Source organism: Syngnathoides biaculeatus, chromosome 17, assembly GCF_019802595.1.
Source record: "Syngnathoides biaculeatus isolate LvHL_M chromosome 17, ASM1980259v1, whole genome shotgun sequence".
NCBI classification, from domain to species: domain Eukaryota; kingdom Metazoa; phylum Chordata; class Actinopteri; order Syngnathiformes; family Syngnathidae; genus Syngnathoides; species Syngnathoides biaculeatus.
Genome location: NC_084656.1, coordinates 13140981 through 13163236, shown reverse-complemented (window position 1 = coordinate 13163236; position 22256 = coordinate 13140981). Strand labels below are relative to the sequence as shown.

General features: G+C 40.7%; 1 protein-coding gene across 6 annotated transcripts in view; it reads right to left on the bottom strand.

Annotated features, from left to right (window-relative positions):
* Positions 1-11265: 11265 nt before the first annotated feature.
* Positions 11266-22256, bottom strand: part of tsc1b (TSC complex subunit 1b) — a 24298-nt gene continuing 13307 nt past the window's right edge. For 3 of the 6 annotated variants that reach the window (XM_061801283.1, XM_061801285.1, XM_061801284.1), the window contains exons 12-22: positions 21546-21633; positions 20675-20815; positions 19826-20486; positions 19242-19285; positions 17834-18000; positions 16229-16411; positions 16036-16146; positions 15566-15679; positions 15249-15487; positions 14512-14682; positions 11266-12997 (exon numbers count right to left, since the gene is read on the bottom strand). In XM_061801283.1, coding sequence (XP_061657267.1) covers positions 12319-12997; positions 14512-14682; positions 15249-15487; positions 15566-15679; positions 16036-16146; positions 16229-16411; positions 17834-18000; positions 19242-19285; positions 19826-20486; positions 20675-20815; positions 21546-21633 — 2598 coding nt within the window. In that variant the 3' untranslated portion in view covers positions 11266-12318. The remainder of the gene's footprint in view (positions 12998-14511; positions 14683-15248; positions 15488-15565; positions 15680-16035; positions 16147-16228; positions 16412-17833; positions 18001-19241; positions 19286-19825; positions 20487-20674; positions 20816-21545; positions 21634-22256) is intronic. The other 3 variants (XM_061801286.1, XM_061801287.1, XM_061801288.1) reach the window with 3 other exon arrangements.

Here is a 22256-nt window from a genome sequence, read left to right as displayed (position 1 = left end):
TTAGTTGACAGCAAAGTCACTGTACTTTATCACAGTCCGAGTAATGAGCGATAACTTCCTAGCATCTGTGGGAGACGAGTGCAGTACAACAAACTCCATGCATTTTTCATCACCCGCAATTACTCAGAGCTTGTTGATATTTTCCCATTCGTTTCATTTGGGGAGCATTTGCATCAGAAATCAGAAGGACTTCTGCAGGCCTAACAGGTTTGTGCTGTAAATGATAAATACAACTGTCCAACTGTTTGTTTCACGGAGGATAAAGTTAATAATGGCCAGGTGGCAGCATCAGGGATCAGCTGGATGCTTTTGACATCTGTCTATTGACAACTCACCTCCATGACCGCGTTGGTTAATCATTTCGGTGTGAGAAGAACTTTGATATGGAGCAAAAGGCTACAGTGTGTCTGCTCAAAAGCAGAACTTTTACTGCACTTTGGTGGAAAGTTTGATGAGTGTTAAGTGTTGTTTATTTCTGTTTTTTTTTTTTTTTTTACACCATACCTAAAACCATGCATTTCTTCCACAGACATTCACAGTTGACACGATAATACAATAGTCCTTTGTGTTGAGCTCGTCGATATGAGCAAAATATGCCTCAGTAGGGAAAAAAATTACAACGGCCCCTAAAATAAATTGTGCACTCCAGGCACAGACAAATAATACCGGTACTTATGGGGAAGATTAAAGTGCAGTGGAATTCTCCTAAATTCGTAAAACTTGGAATTAGACCAATATGTCTCACAAAGAAGTAGGGCTAATGGTTTATTTCATAATTGATTATTCTGCCAATAATTTTGTTCAAATAATCCAAAAATCCTATTAAATTATTTATTTAACCTCCTTTCTTTTATTGAAAAACAGGACATTATTTCAAATTGAAGAAAGAAAAACAGACTGTATCACATAAATTGATCATGACTCACTTACTTGTTTAGTCCATAACATATCAGAAAACTAGTCCAGTCCCAAGTAAAAACACATTCGCAAATGTCTTATTTTGACTAAAAACATGAAGGACAATAGAAAAACAATATTGACTGTTGAGAGGCTTAAATCTGAGGATACGGACAATTACAAGTTTTACAAAGTTTCTAAATGATTAATCAATTATCAAAATAGATTAATTGGATAATCAATTAGTTGTTGCACCTGTACGAAAACCATCAAAGCCCAAACGTCAGTCATCCATGACATCACCCGAGACCACAGCATATCCTCCAAAGCTTCACCCTTGCCCAAAATGCTTTAAAGTTGGAACTGGTACAATCCGAGTGTGGAAAAATATGACTTCCCACTTTTCTGGAATGTGGCATAAATCAAAGAGGGGCAATTCTGAACAGTTCCAAATACGAGCCAGATACTAGCCAGTAATAACACAAACTCTGCTTCTGTTTAGAAAGCATGCAAATATCAGGAAAAGCATTTCACCTTTATTTGGGCTCTATCAGAAGTACTTTAAATGGTGGAAGTTGTGTACTGGTTCCCATTTAACATTAGTTTGCTCACACTATTACAAGTGCATTATTTCTTTAACTTCCTCTTTCGATAAGAGAAGTGTTGATAGGTCACATTAATGGTTGGGGGAGAAAAATCATTTATCTTGGTCTCAATTTTTGATATCACAAAAACCGCCATTTTAACAGTTATGTGTAGACTTTCCACTGTACATCTACAATATACCTGCAGCAACATATCAGTTGAGTCTGTGTAACAAAATTAACTATTTCTTAAAATGCAGTATGTCATTTACTGGTAGGTAAATACAGTACAGGCAAACAATAAGGGGCACAAATTGCGATATCTCAATACCACCACTAAAGAATGCAATAAACCATTTTTGTGTTGTCTATTTATATGCAGTGGTGCACATTCCCAATCAATCTTAATTAGCGAGAGCTGTCTTCAATTATCACTGCAGACTGTGTGCGGTGATAAAAGGCTGAATATCAACGTCTCCCTGACAATACAGAGCACATCCGAGTAGATTGACAGGCTGACTTCTTCCTCCATCAAGGTGCAGAGTCCAGGGTGGCTGATTCCTGCAGTCTCAGATTTGTCGTAATTGACAGGTGCAGAGAGCCCTGCTGGGGTCCTGATGGAGCTCCGCACCATTTATGCTGATTAACACGTCAAAAGTACAAATGAATAAATAAACTGGTAAGCCAAATCAGGCATTTAGCCTGAGGGGATGCCTTCGTTAGTAGATTAAACAAAGTGACTAATCAGAAAAACAATCCGCGACTGAAGAAGAGAAAGTCAAAAGATGCCAAAGCCTGAGGGTAAAGAGCTAAGTAATTGTAATTATTTAGCTACTGGAAAACAAAGACATGAATTCATAATCAACAGAACAGTGACAGATGATATTTTTTTTCCAGATATTCTTCGTTATGACAAGGAGGGCTGAGTGTTTTGATCAAAGAGAGAGTGCTTGTCTTTCCGCATTTTTTACATGTTGACGTGGGTGAATTAAATGTTCACCATGATGTAGATTTTGAATTTCCCAACTACAAATGAGCCATCGGGGCCAGATCACTAGCGAGGCACATATTCCCTCGGCTGCCATCAGTCGCTGGTACTCAAGGTACACTCCTTGGGGGAATTACTTTGGGTCAGTCTGGGGGGGAAAAAAAAGGTGGGATAACAGAAAAAGAACAGACAGGACCCATGCCGTGTGTTTTTGACACTGAAAAGAAAATCCCACTTCCTTTGAAATCCAAATGAGTAGAGGCAGGGTCCTCTCTCCAAACCCATGCCACTGCCCGTGAATCAAATGATCATTTTTTTTTTAAACTAAAAATGCTTTTTTAGATGTTTTTTTTTTTTTTTTTAACCTTGGATGAACTTCCCGAGCTTGGTTACAACACGCCTGGCAAAAACCCAAGTCCCCTCAAACTGGCCACAAAGCCCCAAGTGACTGAAACATTCCTCCTTGCCCCAAAGACTTCTTCCTCCTTTGACCTTCACACCAAGCCATGGTTCAAACCTTTTGCTATTGATTTTTTTTCCACATATCTGTTTACTTCTTATCTGCGCACTTTCCCAGCTGCTTGGAGAGCATCATTTGCCCCGAGGCGATCAGCAGGGCTCAGCTTGTTCCAGTCTTTGATCATCGTTCAGCCAGCGGATTAACATATGCACGCTCTCTTCCTACCTTTTGTCGCTGAGCTTGATAATAAATCTACGGCCGTCCTCGATATTTCTCTCCCCTTTCTCGCTGCAATATGCGAAGGGCCATGAATCAATCACACCGCTTTACGCCTCGTGTCCGACAAGGATGCAAATCACGAGGGATCTGCGGGTAAAGCTCTGCTTATTAAAACCCAATGCCTGACTCATTACAACCCGCTCATGCACAATGGCTGTCGCCAAGATGAACAGCAGGTGGGGCAAAATGAAGCAATATTGGTGGAGATGAAACAGACGGCATTACCCATTTCGACAAGAAAAACTATTGTCTCAACAGAGAGCAAAAGGCTTTGCCTGAAAAGCGGAAAGTGAAGAGAAAGTTGAATGTTGAGGGAGGTTTGTCTTCTCTGGTAGAGGAAAAACTGTGATCTAGAGGTTTTCCCTTACTCGAAAAAAGATGTACTAATTAAAAATTGGTTTGAGGCATCAACAATCCCAGTTATCTTTTTCTTTTCAGAGGTCAGGGATTCTGGGGTTTGACACTGAGAATGTTTGTAAGTAGGGCACTAGATAAATGTGCATGAGACTGAGCTGGAAAAAGAGAAAGAGAAAGTGTGTGTGTTTCCAGGCACACGGGTGACTTTTTCTTTCCATTAAAAGCATCCTATGTGGTTTCTCTAATATCCATAGTTGAGACACACCCACACTCCCCATCACTTTTTTTTTTTTTTTAATTTATTACAACCTAATTATATCAGTGTGTCAGCTAACCAGCTCCTTACCCTAAACGGCAAAATGTTTTCATGGTTCAGATTCATGTTTCTATGTCGTGGAAAATTAAACATTTTATTGCTGGGTTACACAACAGTGTCACAGTTCTATTGTGTCAGTGTGTATCTACAATGAAGAAAAGTATTTGAACACCCTGTTATATTGCAAGTTTTCGTAGGTGCATGTCCACTGTGAGAGAGATAATCTAAAAACAAAAATCCAGAAATGACAATGAATGATTTTTTTGAACGATTTGTGTGATACAGGTGCAAATAAGTATTTGAACACCTGTCTATCAGCTAGAATTCTGACCCTCAAAGACCTGTTAGTCCACCTTTAAAAGTCCACTTCTACTCTATGTATTATTCTGAATCAGATGCACCTGTGTGAGGTCGTTAGCTCCATAAAGACACCTGTCCACCCCATACAATCAGTAAGACTCAAACTTGTAACATGGCCAAGACCAAAGAGCTGTCCAAAGACACCAGAGACAAAATTGTACAACTCCACATGGGTGGAAAGGGCTACGGAGAAATTGGAACTTTTTGGTCACAATTCCACTAGCTGTATTTGGAGGAAGACGAATGATGAGTTGCATCCCAAGAACACCATCCCTACTGTGAAGCATGGGGGTGGTAGCATCATGCTTTGGGGTGTTTTTCTGCACATGGGACAGGATGACTGCACTGTGTTAAGGAGATGATGACCGCAGCCATGTATTGTGAGATTTTGGGGAACAACCTATTTTCCCTTAGTCAGACCATTGAAAATGGGTCGTGGCTGCGTCTTTAAACATGACAACGACGCAAAGCACACTCTCTGTAAGAAGCATATCAAGGTTCTGGCATGGCCTAGCCGGTCTCCGAACCTAAACCCCCTAAAACTAAGCCAGTCTCCTACCCTAAACTCCAAATCTTTGGAGGGAGCTGAAACTCCGTGTTTCTCAGTGACAGCCCAGAAACCTGTTTGATCTAGAGAAGATCTGTGTGGAGGAGTGGGCCAAAATCCATCCTGCAGTGTGTGCAAACCTGGTGAACAACTACAGGAAACGTTTGACCTCTGGAATTGCAAACAAAGGCGACTGTACCAAATATTAACATTGGTTTTCCCAAGTGTTCAAATACTTATTTGCAACTGTATCACACAAATAAATCGTTAAAAACAAAAAAATCATACATTGTGATTTCTGGATTTTTCTTTTTAGAGGATCTCTCTCACAGTGGACATGCACCTACAATGAAAATTTCAGACCCCTCCATGATTTCTTAGTGGAAGATCTTGCAAATTAGCAGGGTGTTCAAATATTTATTCTCTTCACTGTATGTGGCCGAGACACCCTAGTAGTAAAAACATAAGCCAGGTCAGGGTTTAATTTATTTTCCAAATACATTCATCACTTTGGAAAAATGGCTAAAGTTCTTAAACTGCCCTCATTCATGTTTCGTCAATTCAGAATGCAAAGGACGAGGAAGAGAATTCTACGTACTGAATAAAAAATACCATAACTACATGAGTTCAAGACTGTCGGGACAAGGAAAGGTGGGGTGAGTTGTGAACGGGCCTGCCAGGTGCCAGAGCTGAAGCCCTATTAAAAAAACGGAAGCCCAGCTAGTCGGACAAGATCCATCGCCTCACCTCGGGAAAAACAACAACCCCGCTCACCCTGACAGAGAAACAATCAGCCGTGCTGTACTCAGGGTGAGGTTGCAGTGACCCAGCGTGCAGGAATGAGGCTGGTTCTACACACTGATGAGCGCTTTGGCAGACATCAAACGTCGGCGTCCGAGACCCCCCTATGACCCGCCAGCGCCACCTTGTCTCCTGCTATCTGCTTTTTATTTGAGGTTGATGCGGGCAGACAGATAGGCAAATATCGATCACGCCACGTAAAATCCTCCCACCGGGGTTTGAGAGGTGATTACAAGCCTCAGGACCCAGTTACTGCAGACCGGGTAGGCATGTGTGTAGTGTGGATGTGCGCACGTGTGTGTACATTTCGGTTTTTCATTACCTACCTGTGTGACAGGGCAAGGAAGGCAGACCGACATTGTTTAGTTCAAGTCTCTCCAATCATCTGAGGAAGAGAGACATCTCGAAAGAAACACCTAAGCAGACAGGCGGGAACACTGCAACACAGAACACAGAATAATGCATGTGGAATCCAATCATCGGAATTCAAATGATTTGAGCGCACCCCCCCCCCCAACCAAGACCACCCCCCAGCTCTCCTATTCTTGCCTGCGTTCTTTTGAGGCCTCGCAACTCACTGACACAATCGGAAGGATTCAAAAGGTTTGCATTGGGAACGGCCCGTTATTAATTAAGATGGCGGGGTGCAGTTTTTTGACAGGGGATCCCGAGGCGGCAAGCGGTGCGGATCTTGGCGCTGACCTGGCCCAGCAGGGATAGGGACTGTGTGGCTTTGAGGTGGTATCGATAGGAGGGGGTTGGGGGGGGGGGGGTGATGGGAACAAGGAGGAGGGGGCGAGGCTGGCTTCATGCCGACAGCTAGGCCTGCCGCGTCTGCGCGCCCACTTTGAAGTGTCACCTTGAGGGAAGAGCCGATGGCCGGGAAGCCAGGAGGGCGGGAGCGGCGGAGAGGAGTGGCATGCTTGGCATCGCCAGACACCGGCCTTTAATATTGCATGGGCTCCCGTCCATCTCTCTACACACTTAGGACAATCTTTCTGCTTGATTTAGTTTGAAAGTAGATCTTTGTTGTTGTTGGTTTTTTTTTTTTTTTCTTCTAGCCCCTCCTCTTGCCATGAAGCAGCTCAACACCTGTGCTGGTTTTGTGCTCATTCTTGCCTGAACAAATGTCAAGCTCTGCAGTCAGAGGAACTTAAGCAACCAGGTCCATTATGACAGTTGACAGGGTTGCGTTTGGCCTGGCACAGACATAAAAGCTCTTCCTAGCAGGGCAATTCCGTGGCTGGTCTGAACCAGGCAGAAAAGGCAAAACAAAAATGTTACTATCTACCCTACAAATGCCAAAATCTAGTCACAGAAAAATCTTACACGTACTTCTGAATGCAGTAAAAGATCACTGACAAAATAGGGCAAATGTTGGAAATTTCCACAACCAAAAATCTTGTATCCAAATATTTACATGTTTATTTTGAATTTAAGTTACTTTTTTTCTGGTCAATGCACACCACAAATATAATTGTTTCTCTTCAATCTTGCTAGTGACTACGCACTAAATGCTACGATAACATTACCTTCAATTAATGTACATTATTAGGTGAATAATTGAAGGCCCAGTCCTCAAGAAAATGACATTGACTAAAATTAAAATTGTGTTTTTTTGTTTTTCTTTTTCAAGTCAGGAGTTTGCTGCCCAGGACCAACACCGTAAGAAAATGAAACATGGCGGTAGCATGGAGCAGAGCGTGAGAGGACGTTTATCAACACAGTCTGGTGAAATGTGGTGTTTTGAAGAGAAGAAAAAGCATATTTAAAAAAAAAACCACACATTCACATTGCAGACACTTTTTGCACACTTTAACAACCGTCCCAGTTCACAAATAGGAGTTTTTACTCCCTGATTAGCACTGACATCTGCAGCCTTTCATCTCTCTCTCCATCTTGTTTTTTTAATCAGATTAACCCAAACGGGCATCCTTTTAATGGCCTCTTTTTTTAGGAGAGCTGAAAGAGGAGAGATAATTAAAATAATTAAACCGCTGGGACCGGACTGTGCATGCGAGTCTCTCCAGCATCTTTCTCTTCTTCTCCTTTTAACTTTGAATTGTGCCCAGTTTACTTAACTCAAAGAGAGACAGACTCATCATCCTCACTTAAATGCATTCAGTTGACTCTCGGAGGTCCAATTGTTCTTTTTGGTTTTCTCCCGGTCCAATGCCAACGACCAACAGACGACCTGATCCCCCAAGTTCACGTGCGTGGCATCATTAAGGAAACGGAGGGGGAAGGGCATACATACAGTATTTCTAAAACAGCCTTTATAAAGCGTGTTTTTAGCGCTCTGCATGTTTGCATGAGGCTGAAGATTAAAAATGGGGGAAAAGTATGCTTTGCTCTCATCATTATTTATTCATGAACTTTTAAGCTTTTAATGAGGACAAATGAAGCCGTTTTCCATCGTGTCAGTATGTAGTACGCTTATCCAAAATATTCTTGTTTAGCATTTTTCTTTTTGCGCTGGGTGCCCGTGAGGAATAAACACTAACATTTAAATACACAGTCAGTAGTATTTTAGAGGAGATCAGATTATATTGCTTTTGCATTAATATAAAGGCCCATACAACTTTTAACGAGATGTGATGATGTTGATTATTTATTAATTGTCAGTAATCCTTGTAATTAAAGCCAAATTTGGAAATGTTAGTGGTTGACCACTGCATAAATTTAGCTGCAGTCTTTGACAGTAGAAATCTTCCAACTTCTTCGGAACTTTAAGAAAAAAAATGCAACATTATGCAGCAATAACCTCAAGAACTTGACAAATATATTCTGCGTCATATCAATTATGTGAACGTGTAACTAATTCTTATTCATATGAACATACGTGTTGTACATTTGTAACTTCCAAACACTGAGTAAAAAAAAAGAAAAAAAGTAGGTTATGTGTCGATGCCTGATTTATTTTTTGCATCACAGGTGCACATACAGAATATTCAATATTCTAATTACATATCTTCAGATGAATTCAAAACTTTACTTCCTGTCAAAAAGAATTTAATGAATTCTTGCATGAGGGTTTTATCAAGAGCATGAGCACCGACGCTTTCCGTGTAGCACAGCCACAACTTTAGACAAGTTGGATGTCTTTTTCAACACCTCATACAGTATACTGTATTTTCATTTCATTCAGATCATTTTCACAGAGCTTCATCTCAAGTTGGCACCCACAAAAAAGGGGGGAGAAAAAAAATCCCTTTGCTGGAAGTACTTAAGATTTATATTTAAATTTTCATGGAATCTTTGAGAACATTGAGGAGCAATTTCACATTTGCACTGACATCTAATTTCTCAAGTACTGTCTGAAAGCACAAATTGCCATGGATTCCCTATGTGCCCAATTATGCTGCATCAATTTTCTTGACCTGGTGGAATGCTGGTAAATTAATCATAGGACTTTTTTGGACTCTCATAAAACACATATGCGAGCGTTTGATAAAGTAATCATACTGGGTTGTGCACACAAAAAAAATAACTTATATTTGATCTCAATAGCAGAATGCGTGTACCAACAAGGCCTAATTGGGATTCGGGATGGCTTTAGAAAAAAAAAAGGGTGGGGGGGTGGATGGTGGAATATATATATATATATATATAAACACATTTTCTCTCAAACACACAGATTTTAAGAGTTAGTGTTTTAATTTGAGTTAAGTAGGCTTTTTTTAATTGATTTATTTTACTAATTGGGCTATTATTTGATGCAAGATGGAGAGGTTCAATGAGGGCATATGTTAAATTCTTAAATGCATAATAATTATTAATGTGGAACATTTAATTTAATATAATTCAGAGTATGTGGAATGACACAATTATCAGCAATTATATGATCAACATCGTACAGTATTTACCTGACCAAACTTGTTGATCCAGTCATGCCCAAGGTTTGGAGTCAGTTTCTGACGTTACAGTGCCCTCTGCTGGAAAGAAAGAAAACGGAAAGCATTAACGTTGATATGACTACAATACTGTTCCTCTCGAAAAGAGGTGGTTCATTCTTGTAAATAAATTATGGTTTGAGCAACTATGAGGAATTTGGATTATATGTTATCCCACCGCATAAAAAACTGAGGGAAATAAAATACAATTGCAAATTGTGATTAGCATAGTTGAGCACAGTGTGACGAGTTAAACTAGTCAGTCTTTCATATCCTACATTCGTGCATAGCACAGAATATATGGATTTGTTTGCTAAAAGGAAAAAAAAAAAAACGCCAACACGAATTGAATAATTAGCTAAATTTTCCACGATCGTCATTTGTCCTTGTCCAGTCTAAATGTAAATGTCTAAATATTTCAGCCAAGGCTTTTGCTCCCGCCGTAAACGAAAAAGGAAGGAAACCAACTGGCCAAATTGGGGAAAGGAAATTGAAAAAAATGCCAACAAATACAAAAGATCGAAAATGCTACATTGAATACCGTAATAAAAAAAAACGTGTTTTTTTTTTAATCAAGAAGCCCATTCCTGCCAGTTAAAAAAAAGTTCGTTTGTTTTAACCTGGTTGTAGATCAAACTTTTTAAGACACCTAAAAATAAATGAAAATACCTAAGTACCATGACACAGTGCAAAAAGACCAAGTGTTCATTAAAAATGAGATGCGCATTATCAAGCATTATCACTAAGATTATAAACCTCTTTAACTTTTTTGGTACAATTCGGTTCATGGCGCTTACTACATCATAAATAGCGTAATGTTATAAATAATGCCTGTTAAAATTGAATTGGCGCTTTCATAAAATTTTCATAAAATGTACCTATACAAAGGTTTCAAAACAAGCATTTGTTAGGGTTAAATGTAATCGTTTAAACTGAACTTCAGGAATCGATTTTTATTCCACGAGAGAGAGCCCACGTTGCACTAGTGGTAGCAGTATCACACTTGAAAAGAATAGTGACGATAAGCGGCTTGGAAAAGGAATCAATGAAAGTTTATGTCAACCTTGAGACCATTCCCAAGTGTTGTCAAAATTTGCATTTACCAGAAAAGAAAATTACAAAAACTAACAGGTTTTGATGGGATGACAGAGGCTGTAATGGGCAAAGGTGATCCAGTTAAACGAGCTATTTTCCATATTTTCTGAAAAACTGTGGTATTAAAATATTGCAGCTCACCAGCACACCTCACAGCTCTGAGGTTCAGCTTTCAAATCTCAGGTCTGGTGTTGGTGACTGAAGAATGGATGTTCTCCCCACTGAGAGCCCTTCTCTGGATAGTCTGTCTTCCTTCCCCAAAAATGCTTTTTAGTTTCACTCAAGACTAATTGTCAATTTCTCCACAAGTGTGACTGTGAATGTGAACAGTTGTTAATCTATATGTGCTCTGCAATTGTCTGGCGACCAGTACGGGTTCACCAATCGGGTGGTTGGTCTCCCCACTGAGAGCCCTTCTCTGGATAGTCTGTCTTCCTTCCCCAAAAATGCTTTTTAGTTTCACTCAAGACTAATTGTCAATTTCTCCACAAGTGTGACTGTGAATGTGAACAGTTGTTAATCTATATGTGCTCTGCAATTGTCTGGCGACCAGTATGGGTTCACCAATCGGGTGGTTGGGAGCACTCATCAATATTAAATGTACCGTATATCATATTTAATGTCATAACAGAATACATACAGTATTGTCTATACACGTTCAACAGGCAAAACGACAAACCACTCAGTATTGTAGTGCAAAACATTGAAGACGACCTTTATTGTTCACAGTTAAACACAAGCCATTGCTTTAAGAACTTCCTTTTTTTTTGCCATGTCATCCATTCAAGAGTCCTGGTTTCTTCAGTTTGTGCAGATTGTACCTTCCGTCTTAGGTTGCTGTAATTACTACGGTTGGCATTTAACGTGGATCGTTGAACATGCTATAGATAGCGCGGCAGAAGGACATGACAGCAGGAGATCCTGGTGGACAACAGGATTTTGAGTGAGAATGAGAAACATCATTGACGGTTCGTGCAGCAGGGGAAGAAAGCGATTGGGTGCCAAAGTGAGTGGAAAAACCCTTCTGTTTAAGAAATGTGTGCATTTTGTCACAGTAAACGATTCCAGGTCTTGTTGAAGAATACAATGGTTCAATACTAGTATTAAAAGTCTTGTGTTATAGGTCCTGGTGACATTGTTATCTAAATTTGTATTTATATGTGAGCATCCTTGATTGGATATATAAAATTGTAATTACTTGTCAGAATGTAGTGCAGCATATCTAATAAATGCTTATATAGTCATCTGTTTCTACAACTCTTACACTTTCCAATTTGCAGTAAATAAATCTTGGAAGCAAAACGAAGATTTGTGTCATCTGTTTTTATAGTTAAGGGTTATAAACCACGATCATGGGGTTGGGTCAGAGGAGCTCTGTATGAATGAAGTACATATAAATATTTGTTGTTGAATGGACCATTTAAAACTCACCCAAATTCCCAAGTTTAATAGAGGTTTCATTTTCTGTTCACATTCTGGTTGTGTTATCTTAAAGCATTTTACTCATACCCAAGTTCATGTTCACTATTCCCAGTGCCACTACATAGCTTTGTCTACATCTCAGGATGAATTGGATATTAACTAAAAAACGAAAAGAAAAGTGGGGGTGAATCCTGTTGTCCACTAAGAGGAATGGAACAATTAATACTGCCTCTTAAAGAGTTGCTGACATATTACTCTTTGACTGATTTGTAAATCCTTTGAAACTTTAGCTTCGCTCTTCCCGGTTCAGCTGTCTCTCTCAACTGTGCTCATGATGCGTTTCATTGTAGTCCATAATCTTTAGCTGCTGCTGCCTTGGCCGGCCAGTCCCCAAAGCGCCCCGCCCCATCTTCCTGCGGGGGCTTTCCTGACTGGGGGCCTGCTGCTTGGGCTCAGAGGAATCCTTGGTGGGTACAGTGAAAGGAGCAGCCAGAGTAGGGGTCGGAGTTGGGGTGGTCGGCGCGGGGGAGGGCACAGGGCTGAGGTGGGCAACAGAACTCGAGCACGGCAACTCCGTGTACAGTTCAGTCTTCAGGCTGTGGGCAAGGCCTGCAAGACGTGGCGGCTGCAGATGCTCCTCCTCCTCTTCTTCTTCGTCGTCGTCGCACTGACTTTCGCTTTTGTTCCGAAACAGCTCGCGTGCCCTCATACCAAGGAAGCTCTTGGCACTAGGGTAGGAGCCCACAGTAAGTGGCGTGTCAGATGGTGTCAGCGTTGCAAGCAAGTTGGTGTGTGGGCAAGGCGGAGGGGGGTCCACTATTAGAGACGGGCCTGACTCCTTGCTGCCATTAACCGAGTTGACGGTGGTCTTGGAAGATTTACTTTCCTTTAGTTGGCCTGGTAATAAAGTGCTGCCGTTGCCGCAGGGTGAATCGTGTGGAGGTCTCTCCATCTCCTCATTGGTGCAAGTCTTACTTGGTCCATCAGGCACTGAGTTGCTAGAAAGGGGAAAAAAATAGGCGTAATACTATTGATTGTTAAACATTGTATCATAGAATTAATTAGTTGAGAATAAAAATCCCAATAAACAAATGAAACACTGTAATTGGCTACTGCTTACTATGGATGGGGAGCCAATAAAGAAAAAAAAAAAAAGGACATGTGTGGTTCCTCCAACAGGTTTATAGTTGTTCATATTAAAAGTTTAAACCATAAATATATGATTCTTGTTTTACCCTTTCCTTAAAAATAAATGACTTGCAGATTAATTGATTTTGAAAAAATAAACTGGAAGGGAACGTGGCAAAGACCGTATTTTCCGCACTGCATTATAAAGCGCACCTTCAATGACTGGCCTATTTTAAGACTTTTTTCATAAGATGTAGTTGCACTAAAGGCTCAATATCGATCCATACATAAGGCGCACCGTCGGCTTTTGAGAAAATTAAAGGCTTTTAGGTGCACAGTAACTTCTTTTGCCAACAACTCAGGCTAAACGTTAAGGTCCTCCCCAACACATAAAACGTCTCTCTCATTCGAGATTTCTTCAAAATACTACTTTCCTAGAAGTAGTAATATGATAAGTGACTCATCTTTGTGGGATATTTTTTGCAGTTCTTTAAACACCTCTAAAATCAGTCAAAGCTAAAAATAATAGATTACTATTCTAATGCCCACACTGCTCTTCTCATGATTGATGTTAGCGTTGTGTTACGCAAGTCAAACGTTTGCGGCAAGTGACAGCATTTGAAATGCTTGGGTAATTTTGGTGCATTAAATTGAATTCTTGGAGCATTATACGGTGAGCATTTTTAACCCACTAGGGAAGGGGTTCCCCAAGTAGGAGAGGAAACAAAAAGGTTCAAGAGGGAAGTAATGAAGTTATATGATTTGTAGTGGCTTGAAGATAAATTTAGAGCTGGATGAGCGGGAATTTACTAAAGCCATGTTCATCAGCTCCAAATCCACCCTTTCCAAATTACAGCATACGTCAGCATCACCCATTCCGTCGATGGAATCCTTCTCACTTTATCACCCTCAAGTCAAGTGCCTCGGTGTCATTCTGGACAGCATCCCTCTCATTTGCACCTCATATTCAAAACATCCCCAAGACCGCATTCGGTCACCTGCGCAACACCAACACCCAAACCAAAACAAGCAAGCGTTCCAACAGCTTCTTCCTTCTTGCAATTAACTTCTTAAAAAGATCATTTGTAATTCAACTGCAAAATGCTGCCAATTTTTTGTCTCAAGTTTGTTGTCACCCTCTGCAAGGCCAATTATTATAATGCATTACTCGTGCACTCACTTAGTAGTCACACCACACTACACTATCTGCACATCAGTTTTTGACCAATACAAGCCTCTCGTTCCTGAGTAGCATCTGCACCACTTGTACAATCAACGGAGGAATATCTACATTTGCACAATCGACATTATTCCATGACGAGGCACTTTAAACTGGGAGTACTTTGGTGTGATACAATAATAGTAGTGAGTTACACTTCCAAACCTGGAGTCAGCAGATATGCGTCGATCAGCTTTGACCCCCGGTGGCAAGCTATGACTGCTAGTTGGAGCTTGCATCTCCACCTTGCTGTAGAGCTGCAGGATTTCAGTCTGCAGCTGTTGGGTGATTCTCTCCTGAGCCTGGTACCTGCTCTCTGAGGCGTGCAGTTCTGCTCTGATAAGAAAACCAGATAATGTGACAAAGAGTGTAAAACCTGGTACACACATTGGGATTTTTCATTCATTCATTCATTCATTCATTCATCATATTGTATGCCCAGCCAATTAGAGGGCATATAGAGACAGACAACAGTCGTGCTCACAAGCACACCTAAGGGCAATTTAGTGTCTCCAATTGATACATGTTTTTTGGGATGTGGGAGGAAACCGAAGTGCTCATAGAAAACCCACGCAGGTGCAGGGAGAACATGGAAACTCAGCACACGCGGGGCCGGGATTCGACCCCTAGTCCTCAGAACTGTGAGGCCCACGCTCTAATCAGTTGCTCCACCATCCGCCACATTAGGATTGTTCGAATCTTAAAAAGATTGTTTATCAGTAGCACAGCTGATACATGATTTTTAAATAAAGAGAATTTGGCATTTACAGTTACAGTTTTGGTTGTGTGTGTGGTATGCTCCAATAATTTCAACAAGGAACAACACGCACAAGAATTCAGTTATTCCTGTGGACTCGCATTTAGAGTGGATGAAGCTTTTACCTCAACAAACTGACACTCACTTTGCTTGACACTTCACATCCTCAAGAAACTTCTTCTGTTCTGCAATGAGGTGTTCTTTCTTGGAGAGGATGGTCTCCAGCTCAACGGTCCTCTGATGTGCTGCTTCAAGTTTCTGGCTCTGAACTAGCAGGCTCTGTCTCAGAGCTTCCACCTCCTTCCTGTAGGACACTTGGAGCATCTGGGCCTCCTGAGTAGTGGGTCGCTGCACATCATAGGAAATGTGTGGGAGAGGGAAAAACTACAGAGGTCAGAGCCTTGAGTTATTTTCCATTTTTTGCTAGAAATTATTCATTATGAAGCCCCCCTGCCACCTTACCTTGGTATTATCTGCGCCTACATACTGCATTGACAGTTTATGAGCTTCCCCAAGGAGCAGTAATTGTTTGTTGAGGAAGCTCATCTGTTGCTGTGTGCTCTCGCTATTGTTTACCTGGAAAAGGCATGAGAAAATTATGCGGTTCATATAAGAGAAAAAGAGACAAGAGCGAGAGAGACAGTCGGGTGAATGACTGATTAGCACATCTGCCTCACAGTAGTGATGAGCGGGATCAAATCTGGCCTCGCCTGTGTGGAGTTGGCATGTTCTCCTAATGCCTGTGTAGGTTTTCTCTGGGTACTCTAATTTCTTCCCACATCGATAAAACATGCGTGGTAGGAGGAGTGAAGACTCAAAATCGCCCATACGTATGAATGTGAGTGAGGATGGCTGTTTTGTCTATGTGTGCCCAGAGATTGGTGACCAGTTTAGTGTAAACTGCTCTCGCCCAGTCAGCTTAAAAATGTTACCTTGACGGTCATCTGTTTGAGCAGGTGGCCAGTGTGACACACTCTGTTATTTGCTCCCTGAAGCTCTGCCTCTAATTCACTCATCCTTTTCTGACACTCTTGTAACTTGCTCTGCAGACACACACAAAAAGGATCGAAAAATAATTTGTTAAGCTTAACGATCAGTGGATATAAATTCTACGATAACGTTTACCTGGAGCTCCTGGTTCTTTGTGTAGTAGTCATCTCGTCCCTGCTGCAGCTGTCTGATTTGACTGTGCAGACGGGTCACAACAGTCTCACGGTCGTCCCACAACTGCCTGTAGCGCTGCTGCTCTACCTGCAAACTTTCCCTCAGAGACAAGATATCCACGCTCTGCAGGTTCAGCTGGTCCTTCTGCAGAAATGCACACAAGTTAGTCAGGAGAAGAAAAACAAATGATACAAGCTACAGTGGAACCTCACTTTTAAAAGACAACCAATGGACTTTGGATTCAACGGACTAAATGGTTGTGCCTGGTTAGCACATAAAATGCCACCTTTTAATAAGACAGTCAGTTAGTTCCACAATTGTTGTTGATTGGCGGAATCAACAGAGACTGGTAGTTCCATTTTCTGGGAAAAGACGCGATTGTCACATATGAAAACTAGATACCGTAATTTCCGGCCTATAAACCGCGACTTATTTCACATGCTTTCAACCCTGCGGTTTATGCGGTGATGTGGCTAATTTGTGCATTTTTTCCCAACGGTCGTAAGGGGCACTCTGGCGGAAAAGGTAAAAGTGAGACCGGTAGAATATATGTGCCGAGGAAGTGACCTTTATCGGTCCGGCTCTGTTAGCGCTGCGCTAGTATGTTACTGCTGTGTCGCAGTGATTTTTACCAGTATGGTTTTTTTTTTTTTTTTTTTTTTACCCAGCCCTGTTAGCGCAGCGCTAGCGTTGGCGTGGTGGTAGCATTAGTGTGGTGGCGCGATCGTTAGCGCAGCAGCGCTGGCGTTAAACTCTCTGTGTACTGTTTTTCTTTGTAAATATCTCATGTTTCAATGTGGGCACTTGCGGCTTTTACACAGCTGAGGCGTATGTATGTACCAAATGGAATTTCCTTTACAAATGTACTGGGTGAGGCTTATAACCAGGTGCGCTCTGGAGGTCGGGAATTACGGTACTAGTGCTTGGACTTGGGGTGTATATCACCACCATTTGTGAGGATGTGCACAAATGACTAGCAAATCACATTTGAATTGTGGCTCCTCATTCATGGATGAAGTCATAGTCCAATGAATAATCCAATGTCAATATGTGAAAACTTTCTACAAATGTAACTAATATTCAGTTTTACACCTGTATATTATTTCAAAAACTATGAAAAGTTTTCAGGTAAGTATTCTTTATTTCCCTCAGAGGCCCTGTAGCTCAGCGGTAAGAGCACTGGTTTGGTAAACCAGGGGTTGTGGGTTCGTATCCCACTGGGGCCTCCACTCCCTGAGAAGGGTTGCGTCAGAAAGGGCATCCGGCGTAAAAATTGTGCCAAACATATATGTGCGTTCATCTGAGATGACACGCTGTGGCGACCCCGAAAGGGACAAGCCGAAAGATACTTACTTACTTACTTACTATTCTTTATTTCCCTCTACCAGAAAACTACGTGTGTGAAGTTCAGCTTTTCAATGCAACACAGTGCTGCCAATCCTCTAGTGGCTAAATCTATAAAGTGTGTGGATACATGCATTTGAATTTAACTTTGCATGATCCGAAAAAAAAAAACCAAAATCTAGCAAAATTTATTTTGGAGCAGAAGGAAACATGCACACTCACCATGGCATTGTTCTGCTCCTCGAGTGCGGTGGCGTTGATGATGCGTCGTAGGAGGCGTCTGTTGCGGACAGCATGCTGCTCTCTCTTGTAGCGCTCGTACAGCAGCTGGTTGTGCAGCAGGAGCAGCTGGCTCCGCAGCATGTGAAGCTCGTCAGATGGAGCTGACCCTGAGGAGATCACCATAATAATTGTGCAACAAATGCATGGTCCTTTTATAAATTAGTCAGAATTCCAGGTGTAGCACTTCATAATCGAAGATGAGGATTGAAAGGGAACAAAAACGTTCCATTAACATTAATACATAACATCTAAGTACATGAAATATGGCTACCAGTCGAGCTGTCCTGTCACATCTCGTCTTGAACTGTTCATTTTGCAATGTGTTTTTAATACCCAATTTAGGCATTAAAATTCCACAATGAAATAAGACGATACAAGTGAAATATTTTTAATTCGGCTCCGTACACGCCAACAATATGATCAAACAAATAAGCAATGCACTGGTGATTGATGAACTTATATTAGTTTATTGCATTTAAGAAATGTCTCATAACATGCCTGAAATGATTGAATAACTTTGCATCCTGATTGCTTTATGTAAATCGGTACATATATGTAATCACATTCAGATTCCATATTATTCACAGTCAATCTTAATTAGACAGTGTATATCTGTGTAAATGTGTTATCACTTATGAACTTGTCTTTCTGAATGTTTGGTAAGTCCAGAGAGTTGTATAAGTGCTGTAGAAAAATCAATGGACGTACGGTAAAAAAAAAAAAAATTGGCACATTTTCTTGTAATGTGTAATGAGTATATATACTCACTCTAGCGTTTAATATAAATAAATAAATATATATATATGTATATATATATATATAAAAACTACAGTTATAATTGCAATTATGAGTTTGTTCCATTGTGAATTGCTGTTCATTGATTTGCTGATAAGAGACACTGCTATCCGAATCAGTCTTTGTATGCTCACAGAACTGACTACTGAAACTGCAATGAATCGATATTTTATGTCATTCATTCATCCAGCCATTTTATACACTGCTTATATTGTTCAGGATGACGAAGGGCTACACCCTATTCCAGCTGACAGTGGGCAAGAGGAAGACTACACCCAGGAATTGTTCACAGTTTTCACCAACCAGTGAAGAACTCCCACATTTCATTCTTGCTCTGTCTGACTGAGTCTACGTTATGAATAAGTTTGAATTTCTAAGACATGTCATTCAACACGATCATTGTGAGACCACTGAACAATGTCTCCCAATTTCAATTTGCTCCACACATTCCATCATGACGCTTCACTGGCAAAGCTGAATAATGCTCAATGCCTAAAATTCAGAATAGTTTCTTTTATCAATGGGCAACAGTGTAGAAGAGTGAGCGAATTACCTCCAAAGTGTGTCCAGTCAGCTGACTTACTTGGCAAAGGTAATCTGGAAAAGAAGAGAATAGAAGAAAAACTTTTTCCCAAGATGTTTCATTAGAATTAAAAAGATATTATGCTGTGAATGGGACTTTTTGGTACTCGTGAAATTGGAAATGAAAAATTTTGATACAGTAAGCAACAGTCACAACTTTTTTTTTTTAACCTAACTTAAAATGACACTATTGGAGAAGCCTGGTAAAATGTGGAGTTGTTGAAAAATGAATTGAACTTTGACATCAAGTTAATAAGACTGACCTTTTTGGATCCTTATTTAAGAATTGCAGAGGATAGTATTTGGTCGATGAAGCAAATGCTCACAAATAATCTTCTGAATGAGTGTAGATTGCAACAACAACCTTTAAAATGTTATTGGAAGTCTTTCAACATTGTGGCAATGTGGAAGAATGACTCCATAGTCCCTCTGATTTCAACTTTTTGCAAGTGACCAAACATCAAATACTCTCACCCATAGTGTGTATCATAACTAACAATAGAAATGTCGGCACGTTATTGCAGAGGAGAGACATAAACATTTAAGGCAACTCACCTCTTAAGGACTTTATCATGAGTGTCGCTCCCCTGCTGAACAAGGCGATCCAGCACCTCCAGTGGTGAAGCAGTCATTATCCCCTTTTCTTCTCCATCCTCCAGGCCTTCTTCTCGTCTTGAGAGCCTCTCCAGTGCAGCTTTGTGCACAGCTTCAGATGTCTTCTGGCAGACGTAAAGAGAGGCCGCTCTGGGCAAAGCCAAGTCAAAGAACACTTCATATGGCACTGGGGCGGGGGTCTTGCTGCACGGACTTGGCGAAAACATTGCAAACTTTCCCACATCCTCTTCCGGGGCAGAGGAGCTCCGGTGTAGGTGGTGATCAATAGGGGTGAAACCTGACAGGAAGGGCCAGGACTGATCGAGGCAGATAGCTGAACTCCGGCTGTCCCCTAATCCCCCTCCCTGCTCACTCCCAACATCACTGGTGCTTGCAGTATTCTCCACTTTATCTGGTGTTGACACTGCATGGCGTGTGTCCAGGATGGACGCTCCAAGCTGGCTGTTGGTTACGATTTTGTCTTGTGCCTGACAGCCAGTTAGAGTCTCAGTGGTACGGTAGAAAGGAGAGTCGAAACCCCTCAGGCCTGAAAGCTCCTGCTTAACCTCTGTGATCTTGAGCTTATCCTCTGTGATCTTCAGCAGCTCCTCTGTGATAGCAGCTGCAGATTTAAAAAACAAGCAAATATGGAGGATTTTCAGCAAAACCAGAAAGTAGGTGCCATGCATTTGCAGCACAACGCAAACACACTCAGTATTCAGACTTTATGATCTGATTATTTGTCAAAAATGTGACTCACAAATGTGGATGGTGTTCTGAAAAGCACAAAAAGGTCAGTTCAGTTCTCACCCTCCTCTTTTTCTTTTTCCGTTCTCAGCTGGAGTTCCAACTCCTGTTTCTTCATGAAAACTGAGAGCTCCGTCAAAGTCATAGACACATTTGCAGCATCTGCAGCATCTAATAAAATGCATCTGTCACTATTGCTGTTCACTGCAGGAATTCAAAGTGTTCAACAAAAACAAACAGATTCATGTCAAAGGCTTTCAAAATCTAGATTCTAACTGGATCAAAACTTATTTAGCTGCACTAATCGAGCTTGATTGGCACTTGACTATGAGTCATGAACGACAAGATTCAATGTCAGTCTAGGACCAATAGAGTCCCAGACTCGAGACTGAAGTGTCACCAGGGAAATTACTTGTGGATGACAGATGACTCTCAGAGCTCTTTATAATTGCTTAGTTATCCATCCATCTAATTTCTATACCACTTATGCACATTAACTTTGCAGGAGACCGAGGATCTAACCCAGCTGACTTTAGTGGAGAGACTCTGAACTGCTTATTATTCTATCACAGGGCACATATAGACATACGAATAATCACACCATGGGCAAATTAGAGTCTGTTTTTTTTTTTTTTTTTTTTTGGGGGGGGGGCGAGAAGACACCCATGCAAATATGAGGAGAACGTGACAAACGTGAGATTCCAAGTGGAGATTTCAACCCAGAACCTCAGACATGGTGGCAACTACATCACTGCTGCATTAGTCATTAATCTCAAAACCCTTTATACAACAGTTGAAAATATAACTAAGTAAAAAAATTATGGGTCTGACTAGACAGCTGTCCTCAAGATCAGGCATTTATGCTGAGAATAAGTGTTGTGATTTCATGAACACTGAGCCTGTGTAGATGCGAATGTGATGCATTATCACATACCTCTGTTTGTGGCTCCACTTTTCTCAACTTCTTTGACAGGTTCCTGTCTCACAAGTGCAGGTTTACTGCTGTCTACATGTCTGCGTTCCTGAAAAGTCCCACAGTTTGTGTTTGAATATAGTATAGTCAAAGCAAGCAAAGTCTATGTCTATCTCCCTTTATCACAAAGGATCCTCACAGGCTTTACAAGTCAACTGTTAATAGACAACATCTCCAGGTCTTAAACCTACAAGCATTTACAAAAAAAAAAAAAAAAAAAAATTACCCCAAACCCTATTTGGGGGAAAAAGGAAGATACCTTCACGATGGAGCCCCCTTCTGAACTGCCTACCTATTAAAAAAATAACTTCCAAAACAATGTTTGAATTTCCAAATTTTTAAAATTTGGTCAAAAACATTACCTACAACAATCATAATCTATCAATTACAGATTCAATATTTGACATTTAATGGTTTTTATTATGTCAACCTTGTCGTAGTGGATGCAGTTGCAGCTTGAATCAAAGTACCAATAAATGAAATTTTAAGGTGCCACTATCTAAATATGTTTATTTGGATTACTTTGGTTTTGCTAATTAATTCAGTTTTAAACCAACGACACAAAAAAAAAGTATTAAAGCAGATAAATTATAGCTCAAAGGTCAAAATTAAAAACTTAGCACTATTTTACACAATAAATATATAATATCCAATATTATTTCAAATAACAAA